This window comes from Leuresthes tenuis, unplaced genomic scaffold (assembly GCF_036924035.1).
Source record: "Leuresthes tenuis unplaced genomic scaffold, fLeuTen1.0.hap1 SCAF_19, whole genome shotgun sequence".
In the NCBI taxonomy this organism is placed as follows: Eukaryota; Metazoa; Chordata; class Actinopteri; order Atheriniformes; family Atherinopsidae; genus Leuresthes; species Leuresthes tenuis.
Genome location: NW_027325373.1, coordinates 15,948,084 through 15,958,913, shown reverse-complemented (window position 1 = coordinate 15,958,913; position 10,830 = coordinate 15,948,084). Strand labels below are relative to the sequence as shown.

The 10,830-nt window shown below is 37.7% G+C and overlaps 1 protein-coding gene across 1 annotated transcript in view; it reads right to left on the bottom strand.

Moving 5' to 3' along the window:
• Positions 1-1,748: 1,748 nt before the first annotated feature.
• The window catches only part of itga1 (integrin, alpha 1), a 51,329-nt gene continuing 42,247 nt past the window's right edge, over positions 1,749-10,830 (bottom strand). The window contains exons 19-30 of the mRNA XM_072371601.1: positions 8,688-8,764; positions 8,169-8,298; positions 8,009-8,086; positions 7,830-7,906; positions 7,232-7,321; positions 6,669-6,771; positions 6,397-6,510; positions 5,659-5,757; positions 5,478-5,582; positions 5,244-5,333; positions 4,822-4,935; positions 1,749-2,711 (exon numbers count right to left, since the gene is read on the bottom strand). Coding sequence (XP_072227702.1) covers positions 2,652-2,711; positions 4,822-4,935; positions 5,244-5,333; positions 5,478-5,582; positions 5,659-5,757; positions 6,397-6,510; positions 6,669-6,771; positions 7,232-7,321; positions 7,830-7,906; positions 8,009-8,086; positions 8,169-8,298; positions 8,688-8,764 — 1,137 coding nt within the window. The 3' untranslated portion in view covers positions 1,749-2,651. The remainder of the gene's footprint in view (positions 2,712-4,821; positions 4,936-5,243; positions 5,334-5,477; positions 5,583-5,658; positions 5,758-6,396; positions 6,511-6,668; positions 6,772-7,231; positions 7,322-7,829; positions 7,907-8,008; positions 8,087-8,168; positions 8,299-8,687; positions 8,765-10,830) is intronic.

Here is a 10,830-nt window from a genome sequence, read left to right as displayed (position 1 = left end):
ATACACTATTTATGCTGTTCAATGTATTTGCCATTGAGAGCAAAGTAGTCAGAGCAAATTATCCTTATAAAGACATAGCAGCAATAAGTCTACAGATGCACTGTACTGCTTCCTCACTTTAAAATGTTGGTTCCTCATTTCAAAGAAAGCATAGTCAAGTAATCCTTGACAACACAACTTCGTCCTGATTGCATAATTTTTTTCAAATGTAAGCCGGTTGGGTTTGTTTCTACTACTAATAGCTTAATTTATTTTTACTTTATCTAGCTTTATCTATAAATATCCACAAAGCTACAAAATAAGCATTAAAAAGCCCATCTTTTTTTTTTGCCCTGTCTTTTCAGTTTCTCTCTAAGTTTCAGTTACAAAGTGTAAGTAAACTCTAGTGTATTCTCTCGTAAAAAATATATTTAATATTCTGTTTTTCATTTATTTTCATTCTGTCTCAGATAAAATGTTATGTAAACAGAAAGAAAAAATGTCGGTGTTTTATCCCCCCGCCTGCTCCCCTCTCCCACAATTTGTTTTCCATTTTTTCCAACCTACAGTCTGAAATATCACATTCTCACATTGCAGAGGCTGAAACCAGAGAATGTCTTGCATTTTTACTTGATTTATTGATAGATACCATCATTGTCAATAGTCTTATTAGCTTTGCTTCTTCAGCAAAATGTATGTATATATCCTGTATATATATGTATTATTATATATATATATTATTATATATAAATCTATGAATTGAAAACAGCACATTATTCCCCTCTAAAGAAAAAAAACCCTCCACCATTACCGTAAAAAAAACAAAAAAACATTGATCAAGAATTTCTTTTTTCATAGAAAGTCTTTATTTTTGGACATAGGATTTAGTTCATTTCTGTGCTGATGAAGACATAAAAGGTCTGACAAACCAGTGCATTACAATGAAGACTTCACAGCAGTGTAGAGGGCTGGCCTGGAGCTCACAACTCTCACTTTGTGCCTTTCACTCCTCCTCGAGCATAAATCTAATGTGGCAATACAATCCTAAAACAGCTAAGGCTTATAAATTCTGTACATACAATTTATCACATGTGCTTCATGTTAACAGTGAAGGGGCGAGAGCTGAGGAGAAATTAAATGTTCCAAGAACTGTCTCCTCTTCTTGCCTTTTCAACCCACCAATGAGGGAAAAAGAAGAGGAAAATGTCCTCCGCAGCATCTCTTTGAACACACTATGTAGCTGTGCAACTGCTGGAAACAAAAACAAGGCAGAGAACCTGAATGAATAAGGTACTATGTATCGGTTATGGGGTGACAGTGAGCGAACAGTGTGTGAATGTTTTGTGTGCATGTTGAAGCCAACACGCAAAATCTTTACTAATAGAGAAAACTGGTGAATAAGCAGACATTTACTTCTAAATTAGAGCAACCCCTCTCTTCTATTTTATAAAATACTGAAGTCAAGATATTATATCTCGTCTCAATCAGCATCATTCAAAATACACCATTCAACAGGTTTGACCTCTTTTTCAATCCAATAAAACCAAAATAGTGGACACACCCCCTCTTTTTTGTGTATATTTCAGTACATAACAGTTATACTTTTAATTTTTCATGAAAATATAACACTATTTACATATTTGCATAAGTCTAAATTTGTGACAAAAGCCAGAAGAAATTTCTGTGTCGAATGTGAATGTCATCATTCATTATACTTTTAGCACCTGAGCAAAATCAACGAAAATAACATTCGACGACACCCCCCACCCCCCAACCTCGCAAAAAAAAAAAAAGACAAACAAAAAGAGTACAAAATTAAATTAAATGCAAACAAAATTCTGTACATTTTAAAGCTTTACAACTGTGAGCACTTGTATTTACAGTACAATCAAAGTTTTGGATTGTGAAAGCGCTGCTTTCTGTCTCTTAATAACCGAAGGGACAGTTATTACTCTCGTTTAACATCAGAACTAACAGGGGGGGGGGAAGCAAGCACACACACTGCACCCTCGCTCAAGGCAAATCTTGCATTCAATTTTTCCATATTTGGCCAACACTTTGAACAAAAACATGTGCCACGGTGTATACTTAACATTCAGCGACAACAACCAAACGCTAAAAAATGCTCAAAGATACAGTGTTTCATAAAATCTATCAAGCAAACTTGTTTTTATACAAGAGTCAAAGCTATGAGACTCAGTGCTCCAGCGCATGTAAAATTCACATATTGTCTTTTCATATCTTTTGGATGTTAACGCTGGAATGACACTAACATTAAGTACGTAAGGTGGTTTAGGCAACTTTGGATCCTCATAGTGAAAAACCTGAGACCTTTTTTGCTCTATAGCTGGAATGGAGGTATTGTAGCTTTGAATGTTGTTTATCTGCAGTATCTGGTTAGAAAAACAAACTGAAGAATAAGGAAACACTTCTTAGCTTTGTACATGGGAGCAACCCCAGTCTTGTAACCTGCTGCCTAAAGCGGCACAAAATGAGTTTGGAAGTATTTGCAAAGATTCTTTCACACATGCCAGTGCAGGAAACAGTGATGCTAACTGCATGTTCCAGGTAGTCAGTCAAAGCACTGAGGTGTCTGTGGGTCTTATGGCGTCTCCTCCATCTGTTCCGCTAACTGTCATTCAGGGTGACCTGGAGGTAGCATTCAGGATGCCTCAGTCCATCATATCCTCCTTTTCTGCATAGTTTGGGGATTTTCTCTTGAAGAAGCCAAACTGGAAGAGTAGAAAAAAAAATCGTTACAAAACCATAGTTTCACATTTGGGGAAATATTCCAGCTGTCATTGGACAGGAGGCCTCTTTAAGGTTTTCATAAGGCACATTTCAACCAGCAGCTCCTGGAACATAAACAGCCCTGGCCTTTTTTTTCAAGGAGATAAAAGATTGTTTCAGCCCTGGGTGTGTTGCGTTTCCACTGAGATCTAAGGCACAGGGTAGATTAGGGAAATTAAGACTGGTGAAGTATGTCACTACTCCCATATGCTCCCTGGAGTGTCAAAAGCTGCAAAGCTGGGTCACTCCAGGAAGTGCCCTTCAGGTTCATTAACACACAACAGTTAATTTTACACATTTCTAAGGGCTGTGGGTGTTATTATCAGTCCCTGAGAGCAAAACCATTGTGAAACAATCAGACATTAATGTTTATTGCTTATACTCGTTCCTATCTCGTCATAAACAGAAAGGATAATTTTGTCTGTCCCCCACGGAGAAGTTACAGCACAGAGGAGTTAAACTTGTGGGTTGAGAAACCTTTGTTGCTCTTCTGTGTTAAATTGTTGAATGTATTTGTACATTTGATGGTCGTTAAGAAGTAGAAATGTGGCAGATATTTTAAGGTAAAATATAGATACAAATATTTACTTCAACAAAATTCCCTGTTGGTTTGGTTGCTATGCTGCTGCAATGATTTCTGCTAGTAATTCTGGCTCTTTTTTTTTCATTTTTACATCTGGTATTATGTATAACCATGCCGACAGGAAATTTGTTCACATGTGGGAGCAACTGACTGAGCTTTCCAAAGCCAAAGTAATGTCTGGACGAGGACCCCAAGTCCAGATGAGTTAAGGAGGAGCTGTTGAGGATGCAGAGCAGGAACAAAACGAAGAAAAGGGTGGAGTAGGTTTGAACAGTTTTTTCCATTGATTATCATGGGAAGTGCAAGACCACAGGAGGCTAAAATGAATTAGCTTGGAGCCCTGAAGAGGACATAGCTAGAATATTGACTCTACAGGCAAAAAGAGTTGAATTTCAAATATGATTTGCTTAAGTCACTTAAATGGTAATATATCAAATTATATTAAACATTTTAAATAACATATACTTGGTCGCAGTGAATACATATGCACACATAATGATTGTATTTGTTTGAAAATGTTGAACTTTTTTTGCTTTCTTTGCTTTGTTTAAAGGTTTCTAACCAGCACTAAAGGGCTTCATGATTACTGAAAGATGGACAAATGACATTTTCTACCTGCAATTGTAACTGCTAAATCTGTTCCAATAAAAGAAAGTGAAGGAACAGCTGTTTAGTCATTTTAGTGTAACCTAGAGTGAAATCTTTAGGTAGCTAGATCAGCTGCACACAATTAAAGCAAAGCTTGAAAGCTGAAATATTTGTTACTACGGTAACACAACTTTAAAGCTCGGATACTCGTACAACTTCAATCAGCAGAGAAGCTGTGGCGGTCGAGTACACTCCATAATAATAAGGAGAAATACTGTAGCCCAGATTGTGACAACAAAGCAGTGCAATCAGAGCAATAAAACCTGACTCTCAGTTTCACAAAAGTTATGGTCTAAGATACTAACAAAAACAGATTCTAAAGGAATGGAACAGAGTTTGTAGGCTGATCTGATCAGCGTGGCAGTGGCAGCACCAGGATTCCTGAGGAGATGCTACACACTTCAGCAAAACTTAATTTGCCTAACATATATATATATATATAAATTTCTCAGTCATTTAAGTCCTAGGTGCTGTTGATCTGAATGCACTTTTAGTCTCACAAGAGTTCAGATTAAAATCCCCATGCAAACACATTCAGAAATATTTGATTGGAGGAATCTTGTCATCAACATATAGGTTGTGACTCCAGACAATTTGTGCTGCAAAGATGTAAAAAAGTAATTACTGATACAACTGAGCATGCTTCTTTTTCTCTGCCTTCACTCTATGCCGAGCTAAGCTCACCATCTTCTGCTTAAGGCTCCATACCGAACACCTAGAAAAAAAATCTCATAAACACTGATGACTTAACTCTCCAAGATCTGGTTTGCCGTGCCACAGACTAGTAGATATTTGAAGATAACCCCAATCCTAACCCTTACCCTCCAGAGAATGAAGATGACAAGTGCTAAGATCAACAGTCCTATCAGGATGCTGAGGATGAGGATCCAAATGGGGATTCCACCGACTGTCTCTTTTGAAACTTGGATGATCACCTACGGAGCACACACACATGCACATATATACAGTAAATATAAACATTAAGTTAAGTTTTATTATCATGTAGAGATACATGAAATTACGGAAAATACGGTGCCTTGCTCAAGGGCACCTCGGCCGTGGCAAGGAGGTCATCAGTCGCCTGCTGTCAGTTCTTCTATCTCCAAGCACCAACCGCCAACCTTCAGGTTATTGGACGACCCACTCTTACCACTGAGCCATGGCCACCCATACATATCAACATGCTCATACGTTCAATGAATATAAGATGAATGAAGAATATTACCAAAACTTTATAACTCACACTTTTGCCAACGCTGCCCAGTTCAAACAGGTTCGTGTTTTCTATCTTCAATGTAGCATTCACCATCATGGACAGACTGGAAAACTCACTCTGTCGGATAAAATGCCTTTAAATGTTTGATCTCCCTTCTATCTATCAGTCAGACAGCTGTCAGTGTACTTTATAATGTATTATACTTCAATTTAACTACACCGATAAGTCAAAAATATGCGTTCAAATGTCTCTTAAACCTACCTTGATAAACGTAGGTTTCCACACTCTGAATGTCACGTTGACCTGACTCGTCTTGGCTTCAGGAATGATGCAGTTAAAGGATGCACATTCTGTTCCTCCACATTGCTGAGGAGAAAACCAATTAGTAAGATAGGAGCAGGAACAAGTCGTCAGTCTTTGTAAGGTAAATCGTATCACTCACCAATACATAGAAACCAAGAGTTTCTTTTTTTACTTTGGGTATTACAACACCTGGGTTGATTTTATCGGGGTTGATCAAATGTGCTGCCTCACATTTCACCTGCAGAAGAAGACACAAGAATGAGTTCTGTTTGTTTAGACACATTGCAAGTCTGTCTATGTGTTCTTGTTTTTTTTCTTGAATTTTTCTGATATAATGACTTATTTTGTCAGGACACGGTGCCTGTATGGGTACCAAAGCCTAGTCTTCTTGAGGCAGAATGCGATTTTGTGAGGCCCTGGTTAGGATTAGGACTAAAATGTGAATTGAGGTTAGGTTATTGTAAGGGGTTAGGCTGTACACGATGTATGTCACTGCACTGTCCTACTTCACTACATCACTTGAAGAAATGACCTTGAGATATCTAAGCAGCAGCCATAATAAGAGCTAGGCTTATGTTCTAAATGCAAAGGGAAGAGGCTTCAGTGCCTTTGTTTTCCCATTTGGCATAAAAAAAATGCATCCTTTATGAAAGAAAGGATATAATTCCGTCCCACAGTTCCTTGCAACCACATCTTTCAAAGTGACTGCAGCGTCTTTCCCTTTCGTGCCATTTTCTATCCATTTTTATACATCTATATCTTCGATTATATCTTATTATACTTTTTCGTACTTTACGTTTTCCAACGCGGTAGAAAAAGACAGGTTAGGTTAGGTAAGGTTAGGTGTATGCGTGTGTGTTTGTGTGTGTGTAGACACCTGTGGACTGGTGGTGACATGTGTCAGGTACAGTAACTTGTTCTTCAGAGGAGACAGCTTAGGGTATGTCACTGTAAGCTGAAGGAGTGGAGTTATATCACCTAACCTTTCCACCTGAAGATGCGTGAGATGGAGAGGGTTATAGAGTGCAGTCAATTTTCCCGATGTCTTTCCTGACATCTGGAACACCAAATATCCCACATCTGCATGCAGCTATATTCATTGGTTATATAGGTAAATTGACATTCATGATCGTTGTGTGCAGACTTTACCACGTAGCTAATGTTGACCTCCTCTCCAATCATCTTGGTGTCATTGAATTCCGAGGCATATTGTTCACCGTCTTTTATTTCAATGTGTACATTTTTATGATACCTAGAAGATGCATATTTTTAAGAGGACACGTGTTAATATGCACATAACTATTCAAACCAATCTAAGCATATTTTTTAGCCACGAGAGACGAGCCCAACGAGATTAACATGTCATCACATCATGTAGATGTTTGTGTCACAGAAACATCGTGTGTCTGGTGACTTAATAAAGGTAATTGCAGGATTTACTCTCTTTTCAGATAATTCTTATGGCCTGGTATTTCTAAGGAATTGACCACTTTTTTTTTGCAGCTAATCGCTCCATTAAATACAACAATTAGCTCCTAACTTTAGGGTGCTTGGTGGGTTTTATTTATCTTTATTCTAACAAAACAGAGGCAAAACAGAGGGTTTTTTATTATTTCTATAGTTGTAAAAATAGGCATGTTGGATGTTTTGACATATCAAACATGATTATCTTGTAACAACGTCAGTTTGTTAGCTTTTTTCACGATACTCACGCTTCTAATGTGACTTCAGGTTTATACTTCACAGGGATGGAGATTTGCACATAGTTGTCATTCAGAGTAGACAGTTGCTCCTCACTGTCACTGTGGGAAATGAAAAATAGAAAATAGAATAGACTTTATTGTCATTGCACACCAGGGTACAACAAAATTGTGGGTGCTCCACAAAGGCTTGTGCACTGAAAAACCAAAACGAAATAGAATAAAAAGGTATAAAGAATTATACAAATTATACAGATGTGCAGTCACATATACATTTACTATGTGCAAACATGCATATGTACATAAATATATATACACCTAGATATACATACATATGCACCGATATACAGATCTGTACACACACTTATGTTTACATATTTACATTAAAAGTGTGGAGAAAAATAAAAAACTATGTGGGTGTGTGGGTGAGGGGGGACATGTCAGGGTTTATTTGCAGTCCGTATGGCCCATATATGGTTGTATAATCCACATACATAAATGAAATGTTATCTAATAAAACCCTTTACTGATTTTTCTCCAATTAGTTCATCACAAAACCATTTGTCTGAATCCTCAGCTTCAGACTGAAATACTGCTCCGATTCACCCACCTTGTAGCTGTCACATTGACACGAATTTCCTCCTGAATATGTCTGGGGTTTGTCTCATATATCACTTTGAAATGTTCCTGTGGATAAAAAGATCACACAATCATTTCAATTAGCAGTCGTAAAGCCAGGTACAGGAGATACGTATTCTAGATCCTGCACAGGACAAGATTGAAACTAACCTCTACATTGTTTCCCAAGAAAGGATATCCAACAGCGCACTCCACTCCTGTGTGATTCAGAGTGCATGCCATCTCTGGCTGTAGATGTAAAATAAAACATCATCACACCGTTTCCACTAAACTGATGCAGCAGCAGAAGAAGAAGAAGCCGAAATCTCACCTCTACTTTAACGTAATTGATGTTCGGTGTGAAGCTGATGATAACTCTGGTGTTGTAGGCATTGTCTTTTTTGTTTATGACACTGATGTTTATGTCAAACTTGCCTTTTCTGCTAGCTTCAATCACTGTACTGGAGAAATAAATGAAAACTGTCAGCATGCCTACTTGTGATGAATATGTCTCCCCACAAGGGCGCAGTCATGCTCTGCAAGGATTTAAAACTACAGCATATATTGCATCTGAAAAATAATGTTTTTTTAAAACGTAAGGATTAATATAAATATAATGAAATAGCTATCGATAGATGTAATTGTTCCTCTTGTTCTGGTTATGATACAATCTCAGATTAAGTGAAAAATCAGAGTTGACCAAATTACACTCAATTAACAAATTATTGTCTTAGTTCAGAGGAAGAACTCCAGCAACAAGCACCTCTTTCGATGCACACAATGTTTTGGTATGCTAGTAGCGAACTGACAGAGAACATGTAAAAGTATCTTTTAATGCCAATTTTCTTACCTTTTGACACTGGGCACTGCTTTAATGGAGAGATCAGTGATGCACTTCTCATCATCTCCACAGTCCACTAAAGCAATCTACAAGGCAAGAAAAACGGGTGAGACCTTCAAAATGAGCTTGTTATCGTTTAGATGTTTTACCATAACTGTGCAAAAACCAAGTCAAACGTGGTCAAAACCAAGTTAAGTGTAGCTGCTGAGCTTGGCCATGAAAAATACTGGCTGTCACATAAGCAGCAGATTCTCAGTCCTCCGAGCAGCTTGTATATCTTTTTCTATCTCAGGAAAACTAGAGCTAAGTGGACTCTGATCCCCCTCTTTATGGCAGGCTTTTTTACCCCCCAAAAATCAAGTTCTATCAGTGAAAGAAAACACAACACCCAAGACAGAATATAGTAGCTTGATTTATAACACAGAGAGTTAGCACTTTTGGTGAGAGCGTGAATAAACCACAATATCCTCACATAGCAAATACAAATTGCAGCATTATCCCAATAATTTGAAAGCAAGCAGATCTGACTCGTTTATCTTTATCTATGGATTAGTTTCCTTTGTTTTGCAAACTAAAAACCAATCTGCATTCAAGGATGTTCGGATTTTTTTCAGCTGAGATCATATCAGGGCATTCTCCAATCTGTATTATCAATACAGTATTGATATTTCCTTCTTTTAGTATCACAATTATCATCAATACCGGTATATCACAACAGTCCTAATGCAAGATGATTTTGTGGCATAACAACTATTCTTAGCGGTGCAGCCTGCAACTTGCAAGGTGACATTAGCACAAATAAACTGACCGTGAGATTTACACTGAAGTAGGGGCATGCTGTGTCTTCTGAAAGTCTCTGCAAAAAATGCTGTTGAGTGTAACTGTATTTAATTTATTATGCACTCACAAACTTCTGCATGAAATTGATCATTTACATATTTAAACAGACTTCAATTAACATAGGAAGAGTTTTACAAAAGACCTTCAAAGTAAACATGCTTGTCGGTGGTAAACTTATAGTCACATGCAGCCGCTGCTAAATGATTGAGTATTTAATTCATCAATAAGGATAATGCTCATAAGGATCCGTGAGCTACAACTAGGCCACTTCATGCTGGGGTCCAAACTGAGTCCTGCCTTCACAGATGTTATAAAGTTCTGATTTTGTTGAATCTGTTTAATGCTGTTTATTTTTATCACTGAGGGTAGGTTGACAGTCAGTTGACAGTGCAGTTTTAGTTTTTTGAAGTGATGCATCTTCATTAACACTAGGTAATTAATATGAGATGACCATTTTAATTTTTAAGTGAAATGTCAAACTTTATATGTAAATCACATCGGCCATGTTGTTTTTCAAAGTCGAGCATCTTGTATGTCTGTTTGGTCCCCTGAGTAAAAGGGTGCATTCAGATTAACTTAATTTTCTCTCCTTTTACCCCTGAGGGTTTCATGGGCACAGTCACAGTTGTTCCCATTTGCATTAGTGTCCCATCGGACCATAATAAGATCAACATTCTCAATTCTCCCAAGACAGGATGAGAAACTAGACTATGATATGTATCACAATGTCAAAAGAAAAAGCTTCCGTTTGATGACTTCCCCTTTCTGTGCGCGTCCGTCTCTTCCTTTCAATAACAATAACAGGAGAAGAGGTCCTGTCTTAACACTTAGGGGAGTCACAAAGTGTCGAGGCTTTCAGACACAGTATTTTGAAGTGAGTGCTACAATGTGTATCTACCACACGTGCACAAGATTTAATTGCACTCTAATGACATAGACTTCCATTGTGATAGTTAGACACTTTATCTGGAAACATCACTCACTGCAATAATTATCTGGAAACACTCTTGTTAGAGCAACTATGCATGTGGGAGTGTGGGAAAATTTGTCCTGGCTGTTGGTGTTGTAACACTAATGCGGACTTGGTTGGGGAAACACTGAAAGACAGCAGTCAGCTGTTGCAGATATTAATGTACTGTAACAGCAGCGTGTTTAAAGCCAGAAAATAAAACCCCACTTCTAACTCCTGATATCCATAAACTGACAGACAGAATCTATTTAAGATGAATTCAAAATCCTTCCTGTCCGGGACATGAATCTTTTACTCTCTGTTAGTTAATAGATAGCTGAAGGAAAGGGAGATTTTAAAAAT